General features: G+C 37.1%; 1 protein-coding gene across 5 annotated transcripts in view; it reads right to left on the bottom strand.

The window, feature by feature from the left end:
* Nucleotides 1-17,782, bottom strand: part of NR1H4 (nuclear receptor subfamily 1 group H member 4) — a 41,668-nt gene that overhangs the window by 3,965 nt on the left and 19,921 nt on the right. For 3 of the 5 annotated variants that reach the window (XM_084506063.1, XM_084506062.1, XM_084506065.1), the window contains 5 exons: nt 13,832-13,984; nt 10,341-10,474; nt 9,731-9,829; nt 8,594-8,693; nt 6,924-7,070 (listed from right to left, as the gene is read on the bottom strand). In XM_084506063.1, the coding sequence (XP_084362189.1) occupies nt 6,924-7,070; nt 8,594-8,693; nt 9,731-9,829; nt 10,341-10,474; nt 13,832-13,984 (633 nt within the window). The remainder of the gene's footprint in view (nt 1-6,923; nt 7,071-8,593; nt 8,694-9,730; nt 9,830-10,340; nt 10,475-13,831; nt 13,985-17,782) is intronic. The other 2 variants (XM_084506064.1, XM_084506066.1) reach the window with 1 other exon arrangement.

Here is a 17,782-nt window from a genome sequence, read left to right as displayed (position 1 = left end):
AGCAGATCTGTATGACAAGAGTCAGCTCATCCTGTGGTAGTAACACAGTTCAAGCTTCATACAGAGCATCTGATGTGCTGCATAACTTATGTCATTAGTCACCGGAGTTAACTATACAAACTATTTAACAATTTAAAATTTTGAACACTTGTTATTGCTAACTTTTGGGAAGCTGCCTGTCTCTATTTGGCAGTTTTTATTGTAGTTCAATACGACACACGTATTTAAAACACGTGTTTTAAAGTGCATGTGAATCTAGAACAGTGAAAAAAAAAAAAAGTCTAACTGAGCCCTAAAGCAGAGCAAACAAATTCCTTTCATGCATAGCTCAACAATGTCATGAGAAAAGTCCAAGACAACTGCAGATATTTTTAGAACTCCCCAGGCAAGGTGTCATGCCCCTGGGCACATCATCTTGGCAGCAGGCAGGAAACAGGAGGAAGTGGGCTGTGACTAAGATTCTCCTCATTTGTTTCTCACATTCATCATTTGACTTGTTTTCCTTTTTTTTATTATTATTACCCCCCCCCCCCTTTTTTTTTGAGGGGGGGGGGGGCAGAGAGGTTACTTTTCAGATGGATGAAATTGTTCATTGATCAGCTGGATGAAATTGTTCTGACCACAGAGCTCCTCAAGTCCTAGTGTCAATATAACAACAGCGGGATGAAAAAGATGTTGGTGAAAAACAAGGTGTGGAATATCTAAATTCTGGTCCTCCTTGCACCCATAAGTATGAAGTAAAACAGTCCTTGCACCAGAAAGTTTATAATTTAACATTAAGAAACTAGAGCATGGGAGGGAGGGAGTGTAGATGTGAAAGCAAATAAAATTGCATTAGAACAGGTCTCTGCACTAGTGCAATCCAAACAGAGAAATAAATCAAAACAGAAGAGGGAATAAAAAGGGATAAATAAGAAAGGGATAAATAAAAAGAGATGTTATAGGAATGCTGCTAAAGTTTACTCCTTTTACTAAAAAAAAAAAACAAAAAAACAAAAAAAAAAAACGACCAGAACTATGAAGTCTTTACATAGATGTATGTCACAAGGCAATTATGAACAAAACCATGCAAAAGAGCAATTTTAAGGCTAGTCTAATGGATTTTTTTCCTGGTTACTAATTTTGCCTCTATCCTGTCTGTGCTGGCCTTTCCTGATTATTTCCTTATTCTGGACAAACATTACACAAACTGCTGTTCCATCACAAGAGGGGGCTGTTTTCTAATGTGATTGAAAGCACTTCAGTTTGGATTTAATAAACTCCACCAGAAAGAAAAAAAAAAAAAACAGGAAACAGATGTTTATAGTTCTTGCTTTTTTTTTCCTCTTATCTACTGTGTGAGATGTCACTTCCACTCAGGTTATCAGAAAAAGAATTAAAGGTGATTTGTTGTTTGTAACTAGAAGGGCTGGAGGAGAAATGAATTATATGGCTTTTCAAATGTCAGTGTTACCAATCATACTCCAAAAGTGGAAAAAAAAATCAAATAGATAAAGTTATAATGTGTTTCTGGCCTCAGTGAGAACAAAAAAGCTAGCTCTGTTTAACCTTCTTTATTAAGTTCAGATGAGAGCAGTGTACATACTATATCAGACAGGCAGAACTTCCTGTTCTGTGTTAATGATGCCTCCTGCTTAACTTTTTTCAAAAAGGTTTCAGAAATTGGCTTCATGCGGCATTAAGGCAGTAAGAACTGTCCCTTCCTTTGGGTTTTGTGGTGCATCATTCTGAATTACATAGATTTCTACCTAACCACCAGCCCAACCCTATCATCTGCTGAAGACACTGCAATTCAATTTAGTTGATTTTGCTATGTTAATGCCTGAGTGGCATAACCCCAAGGTAGTCAACAAGAAATACTACCTTTATTGAATATGGCCTTCAGCATTAGACTAGAGGAGATTCAAATTTGTGAGCATTATTTATTCAGCACCTCTTACTTCTTACACAATTTCATTCATCTCTGTAGCCTAGGATGCAGTATTGTTTCAGACTTTGCCTTGTGTTTTAGAGTTTTGTTCCTATGATCTCCCTATACTGAAAATAAAAGGACTGTTGCTTTCATAAGGTTTGCAGTTTCTAGTCATAAATAATTACATCTGGTTAACATAGCCCTGGCATATACTATTTTTTTTCCTATGATATCAAGTCATTATTGCCATTTTTTTGAGATCAGTATTCTCTCTTTTATTCTGGCTATTCATTAAAACAGATTAGATTGATCTATTGCAAGAGGAAAGCTTGAGAGTAAGTACTAATTAATAGTAACTAGCACTGTGTGATTAATATGGATGAAGAGATCTTTTTTTCTTGATAAACATGAAGCTGCCAGTGGGTATTAAACCAAGAGTTTATTAGTAGCTGTTTTATGAAAATGAAATATATTAATTACTCTCAAAATTACATCTTATCATTCACAGTGCTTCATCTACCAGAACTGTTTCCCAGGCTGCACTGTTTTTGTTATAAACTCTGCCTTCTAATCTATTCAGATGTATCAGTGACCCTTCAAACACTGACCAAATTCCCCGTATTAATGCTGAGAGCTGAAAAGGGGAAAGTCTAGCCAGCAGAGAAGGTACATCAGAAGATGGACATCTGAATTGTCCTTTGTCCTCATCCTCTACAGGTGAGAAACTTAAATGAGAGGTTACTGTGTGCCAAAAAGAATTCACAAGTTGGATAGCAAAATCCCTTCTTCTCAAAATCAATTAGTAGGACCACTGTGGAGCCATTATTGCAAGAGCAGAAACCCCAGTAAACCTACAAGGAGGATGCAAATGACCATGTCACATCCCATCCTCTGGCAGTGGCCTGCGTGCCTGCTGTCAGGAGAGAGGTGCAGCCTGGCACACAGCAGCAGCATCTGCACTGCCCTGAGCTAGTCTTCATAGGTCGAGGCTATTTACCTAAGTACGTTTTTGGCCTGGAGAGGCACACTTATGCAGAAGAAAAGAGATTGGGTTCTCTGACATCTGTTCTTATTTTCATGTACATAAATTAACTCTGTAGGTATGATTTATACATTTGTGTAAACTGTGTAATTCATGGCACTGGTTAAGTCAGCATGGTAGATCATGCAGGACTGTATATGAACAGAAAAGCTCTTTCCTATACTCTGATTAAAAGTGGCCCTAATTTCTAAATGTTCTTGGCAGGATGCCGCTTTGGGATTGAGTCACAGGATGGCAAATGTCTCCTTCTGTGTGGATGCACACAACCACTGGGAGGGCTAGACAGCCTTCATGTGCAGGTATGTTTGGAAACAAGGAGCAAGATACAGGCCAGGTTACTTTCTCACACATTATCTGGACTCAGCAGTGGCGATCATTTCATTTAGTTTCTCTGCACAACCAGCAGTAGCACAGTGGGGTTCTGAAGCACTACGGTTACTCAGTACTAACAATCAAACAATGAAAGCCAAAGGTAGCGGAAGTGATTGGGTATCCATTGTTCCTCTGCCAAATTTTGCCCTAAGTTGCAGGGGCATCTAGTCCAAATCAATGGGAACTTTGTATCCACATTCAAGGGCGAAATGCGGCCTCTTTCCAATGTTTTGAAATACTGTCTATTTCATTTTTGCCTTGGATTTCATCGTACTTCAGCACCTGTAACCCATCCAGGAAAACAAGAGCATATTTCACAATGACAGGTGTCCTGCTGCCAACTGAAAGTTTGGGTCCAGATTTTTCCATTTCTATGCATACCGGATAGTATCTAATTCCCCGATACTGAAATTAGTAGAAGTGTTCTGAAGAATAAAATGATTAAATAAAAATCTGTGTCTCTCAATGATCACTGAAAGCAGATGTCATTAGAAAAACAAGGTATAAATGCTCTCTGTGAAAACATTCAGCATTTCAGCAGTGTTTTTTAAATTATTTTACTGCTAGACAATGCAGACAATTTGCTTTCAAAATAACAGAAAGAAACTAACCATTAAATTACCCAGATGTCAACTTTTCACAAAATGAGTGAATCGGTGACAACATGGTGTTTGTGTAAGTGAAGCATCAAGTAAGATGAGTAAGTTGTACAAGCTCTCATTAACATTACATAGAACATCTGTATTTCTCATTAAGTCTCAGTATTAGAGTGAGTAAGAGAGGATTTCAATTTCAGGAGCAGCAAATGAAAGAATTTCCATAATACGTTGTGGAGAGACTATAATGGCACAAAGGCAGTCACTGAGATGTGCCAGGACTTAGGCAATACGCTCAAGCTAAGAAATAAAAATACACCTCATCAGCATGAGAATAAAAATAAATACTGCTCATGCTCAAAGGTCATCACCATCAGATCTCTAGCTTCTTTATCAGAAAAAAAATAAGAATAAAAATACAGGCATAAATATTAATAGACAAGAGCTGCTTCCAAACTGACATGGTGGCAGGTGACAAAAGTCTGGACAGTTTGTGACTTTTAGGCAAGATCTCTCCCTGCACCCTTAATTTCATGGATACAGATATCAAGGACTGACAATAGGACTAACGTGACATTCTGACACCTGTCTGAATCTAAAATATTGGGGATAGGAGTTCTGACTAATGACGAACTATGGCTGATGGCCTGACAGTACTTAGGACCTCACTAGAAGCTATGAATAGTCCTGATGCTTTTTCTTCACTCATTACCTTTATATGGATTGATAAACTCTCATTCAGCTATCACTGTGTTTCCTCTGCTGCTCTCAACTGATTTTGTGGGGTTTTGGTTTGCTGTACTTAGTCTTGTTTCTCAGTCAGGTATATTTTACAGTGAAGTTCCTACCTCCATATTTAAGTATCATTCTTTTGGGCTTTCTTCTTTGTTTGACTTGAGTGTAATCTCTTCTGGCCATTTTCTCTCTTGGACCACTCTACAGTATGATAAAGGTCAGCTGCAGTGCTTATTGTAAGTAGCACATGTCGTTACTGGTTAAGGCTGAGACAGGCTATAAAAGTTTCTACCCTAATATCAAATTTGGTACAGGCTGCTGTTCAAGCCAGCAAAGCCTGCCAAGCAGTCAAAGGGGAATTTTAAACACACATTTAAGTCTTTTCATGAAAGGGACATTGCCAGTTTGAATGGCTATGCTCTAGCATGCAGCAATGACAATGAGCCAATGTCTGTCCAAAATGAAGGAGTCTTGTGAGCTTGGAAATTCTGAGTGACTTCTGGGTCTGTGCTGTAGATCTTATAGTTCACATCATCATCTGTAGCAGCAGTAGCAGCAGTAAAGTTAACACAGCTACAACTACAAAGATTTACAAGCTGCTTTTGTTTACTCTTAAAAGCTCATTAAGTGCAGTCAAGGAAAATGCTTTTAAGTAGGTCTGAATTTGCACAGTGTGGAGAAATAGAATACATGGCAAAGAGTAATATATCTTGTATTCTGGATATGAGTGGAAGGAAAAAATGCAGCCAGCAGCAAGTAGCTGGGTAATGCTTTATCCTCCTGCAATATAGGGAGGGAGCAATTCTAGCAACAGTATGTCTCTTTATGCTCCCAACTTGATCCTGTCTTGAGGAAATATGCTTCAGAAATCCTTTTTTTTTCCATGAGCAGTAACATACATATATGTATATACGCAGTGTGTATATATACACACATTAAAAAAGTTACAGTGCTTCATTTCTTGGAAACTATTCAACCCAGGGTCTGATCCAGTACTCATTTTAACTCTGACTGCAGAGCCTGGCCTACAAGCTATCCATATCACTCTCAAAACCACCCATTTCCAGTCCTTCAAACAACAGCCTCTTGTAATAAATCAAAATAAAAGAAATATTAAAAACTACAAAATGTAAACCTATAAATGAGTGTGCTAAGTCAAACTAAAACTAAAACTTTATCAAGGAAATTATTCTCACATTTTCTGACTCATTTTAATAGTTGCAAATATATAAATATTGGCATCATTTTCCATACATTTCTAGTCCCTTCATGTCGTGGATTTTAAGAGTTTCAGAGCTGAGTTCAAGCCCATTTCCACAACTAGTATTGAGGTTAAATGTTCTCCCATGTATTTTCCTTCTGATCATTATAAAGGAAGCCAGAATCAAAGCAGCCTGAGTATAGACAGCCTCTTTGATTATTAATGATAAGTAGATGAGGGGTAGGTAAAGTCTGTTTGTCAACACAGAAAAAAAACAAAACAAAACAAAACAAAACAAAACAAAACAAAAAAAACACATTCTGTATTGCATCAGTGGAGAACAAAGACTATGTAATAAAGCAAAATACATCTTTGCCTGCTTTAAGGAACAAATACCAAGCCCAGTTTGGCTTTTCATCATTTTCCAGTCTTACACCTTAAGCAGGACCTTAAGAAACAGAAAATATACTGAGAATATTCCATATTTGTATTTCTTCTATGCACTATGATTCAGTTTTACTAAATAGGCCCTAAGAATAGATTTTTTCCTTCTACAGTAACATTCCACAGTATATCTACAGTAATATCCTAAAATCCTTTCTTTTTTTCTTTCTTTTTTCTTTCTTGTCTGCCTGCCTGCCTTTGCTCTCTTTCCTTGTTTATTTGTTTCCCTCATTCCTTCTCTCTCTCTTTCTTTGTTTCTTACAGTAATTGCATTTGCAAGCAATTATGATAATAATAATATAAATAATGATATTTTATGTGAATAATTTGAAATGGTGGATTTTGTTCATCATTCTTTTATGCTTGTCATTGGAGACTTGCACTGGTTTTATTGGATATAGCATTATTCATAATGCTCGCAGTGTATTTATGAATAAACCTTTACCTTATGATCTTTAGACTCAAAGCTGAAATAGATTTGTTCTAGTTAATATAAAGAACAGCATTTAGATAAACCTGTTTCAACGCTAGTAAACAATTTTACTAACTTTTCAAGGTCAAATACTAACACAGAACTGCAATGGTGTCTTCTGTTTTTTTCCTTGTAAACAAGATACTCACCACTATTACGAATTCTTTCTTCCAAAAGAACAGTATGTCCTGTAGGAAGTTTCCTACTGAAGATCTCAGCTGAACGGAGGAACATGGCTTCCACAGCTGAGCCCTTCAGCAAAGCAATCTGATCTTCATGGTCAAGGGTTTGGAAGCCTGGGGAGACATTATAGATAAGTAAGGCAGTAACAGAAAACTCCCACAGCAACAGAAAAGTACTTTTTGTCCTGAACTTCTTCCACAGGAGGTGCTACACATTTGTGTAACCTTGATGCTGGTGTTGGCTGGCTTGACAAATGCTGCAGAGACTGAAACCAAGATTCCATAAAATAACACAGGCTCAGTCCCCACTGAAGTTTGGGTGAATTAGACTCAGTGGGGACCTTCCCTATCACTACTGGCAACTGATTTTGAAAATCGACCTCCAGAAGCCAGACAGGGAGCCTTTGTGGAGGCTTTAAGATCTTTGCCTTTTCTGCACCATAAAGCCATTTGGATTGCAGAAATCTGGTAGTTTTTTTGTTGTTGTTTTGGTTTTGGTTTTTCCCTCTTACTAAACCACTATCAAATTTCTAGCTCATAGCTTTGCTCACTCTCAGGTGTGTATGTGCACACATAATCATGAACTTGACCAGTGATTGCATTCAACCAGAGCAGCACATAGCACATTGAATCCTTTTGTTCAATTAAGGAGCTGTGTTAGCATCTGTCAGCTGACACTGCTGTACCCCTTTCCTTAATTTGTACTCTGTTCATGTCCTGAGAGCTGGTATTCCAGTTAGCATAAAATTAAAGTTACAGCTGCAGTACTGGCCTTTGAAGCAAGCTCATAATACACAAATAAATGGTCAATATCATGGGAATACCAGGAAAATATTTTCCTACAGTGAGGCATCACAGTGCACCTTCCTTGAAAAAAAAAGTGCCTGAAGAATTTTTGCAGGGGTGGCTTGGTCTGTGGCTTCAAGGCTGAGTGCAGAGAAAGGAGCTGGAAGCACTGCTCCAAGTGCTGCAGTAGCAGTAGACTGGCTTCAGAGGGTGGGCAAAGGCTTGAAGCTGATGAGAAAACACCTGTAAACACAGCTTCCAGGCAGAGAAGGAGGGCTGGGACTTGTCTCACAAGGAACCTGTACTATGCCCAGCATTCACTCATGAGGTAACATCCACTTGGGGGTTTAATAACAATAACAACAATAACAAAAATAAACAACTCAGGTCTTCAGTATTTGTCCATAACACACCATGCAAGGTCTATAAGTACTGGTGTCTCCAACAAGACAAAGTTCTTGTTTAAGACTCATAATTCAGTGGATGTTATGGCTTAAAGGCTTTTCTAGAAAGGCAGCAAAGCACAAGTCTGGTGGATGTTAGTGGTAACTTACAGGCAAACTATTTGGCATTGCACTGATACATGAAAAGTCTCTAGAGACCTAACCTCTTCTCTGAACATTTTGCTTGTCAATAGATAAAAAGTGCCACATCCCAGAGTGACAGAATTTGAATTATTCAAAATGTTCACCACAGAGCACAAATCTTCTTTTCTTTAGACGGTGTCTGAAGAATACACGTGTCAGAGGAGGTGGTGTTTTCATACAGCATTCAAAATAAAATAATCAAACGGCAACTGAAGGTATTTAAGTCTCACAGTAACAAAATTTGCCCCAGCAGACTGGATATACCTGGCAGTTTTTTAGTGAATTCCACAAGAACCTGAACGTGACTGGTAGCCATTTCTGTTAAAATCAGAAAATTCCCTTCAGCACTGAATTCCTCATGTAACTGTTAAAAATCAGACAAAACAAAATCTGTTAATATTCATCATCACTTCACATTTAAAAACATAAATACAAAAATTATTAGAGTGGATCATGTGAGAGGTCTATCTAATCCTGCAGTTTGTGCAAAAAAAAATGGTTGACAAAAACAGGTATTTTGGAAGGTGATGTAAGAAATAGAAGTAGACAGTGTCCTTTCCCTGAAGCATGTCACATTTTCAATGCTATGTCCAGCAGTCAATGATTTAGGCACTTCTTAAGCTAGAAGTTATATGTGAACCATGATGTTTAACCAAAAGCCTTGTTATCCATGAATTTGTCTACTTTCTTTTTTGAATTGTCTTTATTTTTAACCTCCTCAATCTCCCATGGAAATAAGTTGCACAAGTTAGTTACAGCCCCTGCAAGTGTCTTCCTTTTATTTTTCAAAGTTGAGAACTTAGAAAATAATCTTGTTCATTTGTTTTGCTTGTTGGTTTTTGTTTGTTTCTTTTTAAGAAATAACACAACAGTTTTGTGAAAAGAAAACAGTAAAAATCTTATTTAAACCCCCCCTTGTTTTTTTCTCTTCTGCCTATTTCCCAACATTTTTCCAACTTAGCATCAAAAGTTAAATTTTTAAATGGAAACCAGTAATTCTAGAAGGTATAAGGAAGAGGAAAGAAAATTGAATTAAACAAAAACCTGGAAGATGTTGGGAGTTTGGGTTCACTAAACTGAAAGACTTTCAAGCTCCCAGTCTGGTAGCTTTAAAGAAAGGAAGCTTGGAAGTCTAACTCAAATCACTGCCTATACTGATAAAGGAAAAACAAAGTTCCAATCAGCAAAAGTTACATTCGAGCATAAAAGTGTATTTTCAAAGAGTAGAAAGCTTTTTCTTAGCATTTAAATTTAGTAAACAAAGATGTGGTCTAACAAATAACTAAATGGCAGAGTTTGACACCCTTGCAGCACGTTTAAACTGTAAACTTATACCCATAGTCTACCTAATCCTCAGCTTTTTCATCCACATCTCAATAATTAATCAATCAATGTACTTACTAGCTTTTTTGACACCTCCTGAGGTATTTGTTGTTTACTGTATGAATCCATGATGTAATCAAGAAGGTTCTGCTGTTCTGGGGTAAATTCTACTTTCTCCTATACTGGCAAAAAAAAAAAGCCCATCATGAAATGCAGTTAAATAAAAATGATCTACCATCTTGCGAATTAGGCAAAGATATACACATATTTGTTACACTTCAAGTTAAAGCAGATAAGATTTGCTTGCCACCACAAGACTTCAGATTTCTACAGAAGTCCACAGGGAAGCATGCAAGGCTTTTAAATAGCATGAATTTATGTGGTTTATTCTTAGAAATTAGGAAATAATTATCAAATAACTCAGTATGCTCAAACTTCACTATCACTCCTCACTATATATGATATACACCTGAGATATATCACAGAAAAAAAATATTTTATGGATGCTGTACAGCGTTTTGACTAAAAATATCAAAACTACTTCTATATGCAAGGTATCTCCTTGACATGGGTGAGAGATGGATTTTTAATTTAAGCAGATAGCTCCATAGAATTTATGAGAACTTATTCACTGTAAAAGCCACATTTATCTCAAACATTGCCACTACTATTACAAGAATTTTATTACCCTATACATTTTAGTTGTAGATGTCACTTGTTTCATGTCATGTCCTTCATTATCTTCATTGACCGTTTGATCTGGGGGCTGTTTCACATTTTTCCGTAGCCTTTTTGACTTGCATTGTATTTCTGTTAACAGACCTAGAACACACAATACAATAGGTATTTTTTGCATTTATATATGCTTTAGGCACTGACTAACTACATGAACATGCTCATGAATGCCCTTTACACTAACAAATCTACTTACCTGTACAGAATATTTCCTGAACATGTCATTATCTTTGGATATGAACCTAATGAGTTATACAACTATACACTAATGAGTAGTCGAGCCCAATAGGAGCCCATCTACAGAGCAAATCAGTTGGTGCTAGTGACTCAGCATTCACACAGTGTGAATGTCAGGGAGCTTGTTTTTGGACCAGCTCTAATATGGTGTTACAGACAGAGTGTGATGGAAGTGTGATGGAGTATGTTTTTCGTTTTGTTTCATCTAGAATGAAGCCCTTCCTTGTGCTCTAAAACCAGAACCAATGCACAGTAAACAGGGACAATTAGAAGACTGTCATTAAAAGTGTGCTTGTGATCCGATCCAAAAGAGTAGTTGAGGTGCTGCTGTTCTTACACAAAGGGCAGTGGATATTTTCAATAATCTTTAAGCATTACTGTGGCTATAGTGCAGATTCTTTGCAAAGTCCTCCTAGAAGACGACTCACAGGCTTTAGCCATTGGAGTGTCATTATATGGATAGACCAACAGCTGAAAATTTTGGCTCATAAGTAACTCAGACTGGCAAATGTACCTGAAAAAATGTATTAATTTAAAATGTTAATGTTTAATGTTTAAAGTGTCTTGATATTTTGCATCCCTTTGTCTTAGAGGACTGAATAAAGCCATGGTTTTACTCTAAAGTTTAATTTGCCGTACTGAAAAGATATTTGCATTTATGTATTATTTTTTTTGTTCTAGAATACATTTCAGTCCCTTGAACCAAGGAGCATCCTTATGTGGATGTCATAAAAACTAGCAATTTGCCTGTGCTAACAAAAGAAAGGGACAATACGTACCCTAAACAACCTGTGGAAGACAGCCAGAAAGCACAAATGAAAGAGTAAACAGCAAAGTATTCATCTAAAAATAAACCTATCAGCACAGGACTTTTTTTTTTTTTTTTTTTTTTTTTAAAAAAAAAAAAAAAAAAGAGCTTCTTTCAAGTATCCTTCCCATTCTTCACCTCTGAAAATGCAGAGCAGGAAAAGAGGCTCATTCAGTGAGTATATGATGGTAGAGGAAGATACCATGAAAACAGTGAATTTCGTTGTGAATGTTTTTAATTTCCTGTTTAAGCACTATATAAAATAACCTACCTGAACTGCTGAGAAAAAAGGAAATTTACATGATTCATATAAGACCTTCAAATAATACCTTGAAAGGGAGGAATAGGAATGGTGGAGATAATTGGTATTGAGCCATGTAATTTGTGCTGCTGCCCAGCATCATAGATTTCGTTTTCTAAATGATATTATTTGATGGATACTTCGGTGGTATTAATGGGCTTGTACCATTTTCCACCAACTTAGGATACAGCCTACTATCCTTCCTAGGAAAAATGTGGTTTACTTTTGCCTTAAGCAGTAAGAGTAGATTTTGTTATGCTTCCTGCTACTGAGTTGTACATTGACATCTTATTCTGACTCCACTTATGTTAACTGGAAAACTCATGTGAGAAACAGGACTTTACTTTTTACCTCAGACCTTGCTGGATTTCCACGAGTATTAAATGGTTATCAAGTTCCAGGAAGAGTGGCATAACCTGTGTCTTCCCTAGGTAGACATTTCGCACAAGAAACTTGCAGTTTATAGCAAAACCACAGCAAACAACCAAACCTGATGGTTAGTAATTTTGATCTTTTGTGTATAAAGGGCAGGAGTAGGATTATTGAGTAGACATACCATAAATGTTTATAAGACTTTACCTCCTTGTTCAGAGGAAAAAAAGAATCCACAGTGCTTGTAATTACGATCCTACAAAATGAGTAAGTGAAACAAAGTTCAAGGTAGCCTTTTATTTCCTAGTCACTTTTTTTTCAAATAAATGCTCTATACTGCTAGACGCTTTGTGTTTTACTGTCCTGGATTGCCTTGAACTAAAAGCAATTATACAACACACAGCCATTGAATAGTACTTTGCAGAACATCCTCATTGCAGTACATTAGAGCACACATGTTTAAGTCATGAGCGACACAAGATACCCAGAGTTTCCATTGCAGAGAGAGAGTCAAATAGCAGTGGCACTCATTGGCTTTTATTTCATGTGTGCCAATTTGTGAAAATGATCAGCCAGTTTAAAAGTTTCATGTGTGCCTACTCAGTATTATTTACGCTGACCTATTTTTTTCAGTGATCACTTGCTTTTTGTCATACTAAGTCACTGAGGCTATTTTTGAACCCTCCAAATATTGGAACAATGGATCTGGGATCAGCATCACGGGGTACTCATTCTCCTCTGACACTGAGGGACCCACTGCATGCTGTCATCACAGTGGTGGTGTGTGTTCATATATTTACATACTGCGCGAGAATATGTCATATCTCAGGATCTTTGTAGCCTGTTCAATTTGCAGAATGAAAGATTAATTACATTATGCTGGCAGTGTGTTCCAAATATTGATGGAGCTTATTGTTTCTTACAAAACCAACAGTTAATATAGCATCTTCTGATCAGATTGAGGGATAGAAGTATATTAAAAATTCCAAGTAGATTAATTTCCTGTATGAACCCAAATTGGTTTCACACATACGTGTATGCTGAAGTGATTGGAGCCGTCAAGAAAAATAAATTGTAGCCCTGTTCATGAAAGGCAGAGCAGATGTTTACAGACCGTTTTCAGAAGCCAGCCTGAAAAAACATTTTACTCTAAATGTTTTAAACATTTTTAAAGTTGCACTCCAATATCCCTGTTGTTCAAAGTTGCTCAGTGAAGTTTATAAGCTATCAGCCTGAATATTCACTTTAATATGAAACATTATTAAAGTCCATCGGCCTCATTTCTGGACCCAGTTCTACCTATGTGTCTATATTCAAGGCAGGAAAATACATAGCACCACACAAAAAGCTAATGAGACTATAAAAAAGGGCTAGCCTTCAGAAGGCTTTGCGTGATTGCTGGGTGAGGTCTGGGAACATACACTTGGCAAGCCCACAGAAACTTCCTGTTAATGGCAGTCTTCCTCTTTTCTGAAAAAAACAATGTTGTTTGAATACCAGCATTTGGACTAGCAAGAACTTGACAGGGAGAGGCCCAGAAAGAGTAGTGAAGCAAATGTGTTTGCCTATTTCAATAGGATTTGATGCACAGTTTCAGCATTATCTTTAATGCACCTTCTACTGGCTAGACTGTATCTTTTATAGACTTAATATTAAGACCATATTGATTAAACAAATACAGTATTTGATGTGTTCTCTGCACACTCTGGCTATATGATGCAAATACCTGTATACATACATTCAGCCAACATGCCCATTTGCTTGCATTTCCTTAGACGGCACTCCTGGCATTTTCTCCTCATATACATGTCCATCTCGCAGTTGCCTCCATTTTTACACTTGTATACTGCATTTTTTGTGATGCTTCTTCTGAAGAACCCTGCACAATACAACAGTGACATAGGTAAAAGAAAACACTCAAAACAGTACTGTAATAAATCGATGAGCACCTCCATCTGGGTTTTCTGAATGACAAAAGTTCTGCTGCACTGCTAGTTTCTTCAGTGCCTAGGTGACTACATTTTTGCTGTTTGCTTTGAGAATAGTATCAAAGTTGTATAATTTAACAGGTGAGTGTGATAGATTGCATGTCCATACATTAGGAATTAGCACCAAGTAAGGCCCTGGAACCGTCAGCCTTGAGAAAATTCAGACTTAAATCTGAAACCTGCCTGGAGCAGATTGAGCACCAGCACTACAGCTGTAGTGGTGATGCCATACAAATAGTTGGTGAAAAAAATATGAGCCTGTTAAGTCCCTTGAGGTACAGAATGCACAGGAAGAGAGCTGTGTAACTATCTACACTTCCCTCAGCCCCTGTAAATACTTGGACCAAGTACTGGTCTGCTTGCCTACCCCCAGGTTTAGTGTACATGTGGCCTCCTACTCTGTGTACAAGATACTCCAGCCTCTTTCACTAAATATTTTCCACCTGATGAGCTAAGCAGTCACATAATTTCAACTACACAAGCAGCTGAACTGGTATCATTACTGGATTCACTGCAAAGTTGCACAGTGGTAACTGCAAACCACAACTGATCCCAGAAGTCTACAGGACCTTGACTCAGTCTGTAGAAATCTACTATTTGGCTGCTGCCTAGCACATCTCAGAGAGAAGAACCATGGGCAAAATGTGCAATGCTCCAGATACGAAATTTAATACAATAAAATTCATCACAAAACAGAGTCATTGCTGCCAATCATGACTTGAATGTTTCCTGAATTTTTAGTGGGATTCACTGTGCCATCACAATCTTTTATGCTATCCTTCATGTGGCAGAAACTATTAGCTTCAGCTGCAGATGAAATTAACTCTCTCTGGCACAGGTGGGAAGCTCTGTTCTCCTTCTCACCCGCGGGCAGGCTTTTGAGATAGACTCCTGGGAGCTTTTGCTGGCACATCACTTATTTATAGTGCATTTCAAAGTAGAATTCTGTGTAAATTTACATTAACCAAAACTATTCACAAAACTTTTGCTTTCTCCTTGTGACTGGCTGGCACAATAAAAACACAATTGTTTTCCAACCTGGTACTTTCATGCAGTAGGAGAGGCACCAGATAACACAGTCCCCCACACTCAGATGTGAATCTGAATTTTTGTCCATTGAAGGACTTGTTTGCTTGTTTTCGGAATGTGTTGACCTGGGAAAACATCCTGTTGAATCTGGGTGAGATAACGTGGTAGAAGACATGATGATTTTGCCATTGTCAGATGACAATTTCCCAACTTTGGCCCAAGTTATTATAGTTGTATTATCTCTTTCAAGCACCAGTGTGTGGCTACCACTAAAACAATTCCACTATCGGGTCACAAAAAAAAAATCTGGCATTTCTCTGAATCTGCTTTATTTCCTGCTTGAAATCTCTTTCATACTGTTTTATTGGCTTATTTTCAGATAAATATACTTGACTGGCACCAGTCTCCTTTGAAATGCAGATTGCTTAGAACCTTCTGCAGCCCTAGGCATTATTTTTATTCATCATTCACGTGGTGTTTAATACATTACCATTTACTGCTCAGGCAAGAGAGATAAAGGCCTGGATTTAAGCTGTAGGTTCTCAGTGTCAGTTAAAGGCAATTATTTGTTAAATTAAATCCTGTAATTTGTGAAAAATATTAATTAGTAGTAAATATTAAAAACCTCTACTCAAATATCTTTGACATTCTTAGTGCAATTTATCACTCACCCTCTCCACAAGGTGTGTGTTTGCTTTTTCATGGGGGGACAAAGAAAAAGAGCTTTAGTAAATGAACGTTTAAAAAACACAAAAGAATGTGAAAGAATGCAAAAAATAGGGATGCAACATGATAGGAGCCAATAGGATTCATGTGGTCAAATATTTGGTCTTTAAAACAAGGTTTTTGGAAAAGTGAAATGAGAAATGAAATATATATTTTTTTTCATCCAAAAAAGAAAAAAAAGTAGTTTTAACCCTACTCTCACTTCAGTTTTATCATGAAGTGACTCTTAAACCATGGTCTTCTTGAACAGACTTCATAATTGATTTTTAAATTAGTTTTTAGGTATGAGTAAAAAAATGTAATAAATGTTCTTTACTAAAAATTACAAAATAACTTAAACTGTTTGAAATATTTTATGTGTGACCATCTATACCAGGGGAAGTTAAAAAAAAAAATAAAATTGGAGATAAATCAGAAATGGCATCTGTTAGGATAATGAAGGGGCAGCCCCAAAAGGTGAAGGTTTTTCTGGCACCATCTAACTTTTATCTGATCTTACCAAATTACAAAAACCATTTGGCTGGAAATGTTGATTTTGCTTTGTTCTCTTAGCTAGTCATGAATATGATTAATTATGCCTAGAGTTGCTCCAATATTACTGATGCTGATTTTCTTATGGAAATGATGAACATTGAAGGAAGACAGCTGTTAAAAATGTAGATGAAAGCTTTGTAAATATCTCAGTTTGCCATCCTGGTGTCTAACTGTTTTGGGGATCTCAATTTAAAAGTTTTTGAAGTTCACTGTTGCTAACAAAGCACTTGCTCCACTCTATCAGACTATCACAACAGCATTCCTTCCACCTATCCTCACGTGGTGGATGCCAACACGAAGAAAAGATTAATGTAGCACCACTCTTCACAGAAAGCATGCTCATTCTGGTGTAAGAGACATCAAGCATTATCAGCAATGGTTTGAAGACTGCCTAAACTCTTACCTCTGCTCTCTGTAGAGGGAATTCACAACCAGCTGTACTCTCAGCAGAACACATTCAGTGTCTCTATTGAACAAGCGCAACGCTATATCACACTTGTTCTGTAGCATCTCAAAATGGCCCTTAAAACCCAGTGCCATTATTCAGACTAAGGTTATACAAAAAAAAAAAAAAAAAAAAAGTCTTTGATGTCTATCTGCAAAGACTGTCTCAGAAATGACCTCTACAGCAGCAGGCTTTAAAGCATAATATGAATATGATGGTCCTTATTCTGTAATATTGCCCATGAATGGTCCTTTATGGACAACAACGATGATACTATTATTGCAGATCGAGGCAGCATTAGAGGTGAGAGGAACCTTTTCCTTTTTTTTTTTTTTTTAGTACCACAGGCAACTATCCTCTGAGAGCAAATGTTCTGTTTAATTTGTAAAATATTAATGAAATGGTTCATATTTATTTGTTAATGGCTGATAATGTATTTATAGATATATACATATATGTGTGTGTATATTTCTGTCCATGTCTTTAGATTGCTGTTCTCATGAGGGAAGATAAATAAGATCTTAATATTGCTCTGCCCAAGAAGGAAGAATGAAGAATGGAGGGTGATGCTGAATGCATTATCCAAGAAAGAAATAAGAAAAACAAAACAAAATATATTCATCACAGAGGATTAAATTCCATGCATGCTAAGTCTACCCCTTTGAATCAGAGCATCCACAGCATCAATGGAGCAAGGATACTGCAGGGTAGGCACCAGTCCTGCAAAAAGGAATCTGTGTATTATTCTGAATCACATCAAACATGAATTAACAGTCTTGTTGCTGAAAAGGAGTTAATCTCATGCTTGGATGCCTGATAAGAGCTCAACTAGCTTACTGAGCCCCATTTATGCACTGTGTCTTGAGGTAATATATAGCAATGTGAAAAATTCCACAGATGCACAAGAATGATCAGAGGTCTAGAAAAGGCAGTATCATCTTCACCTCGTCAAACA

The sequence above is a fragment of the Aythya ferina genome (genome assembly GCF_964211825.1).
Source record: "Aythya ferina genome assembly, chromosome: 1".
Classification (NCBI taxonomy): Eukaryota; Metazoa; Chordata; class Aves; order Anseriformes; family Anatidae; genus Aythya; species Aythya ferina.
The sequence above is the reverse complement of the archived record's forward strand: the minus strand, read 5'-3'. Positions and strand labels throughout refer to the sequence as shown.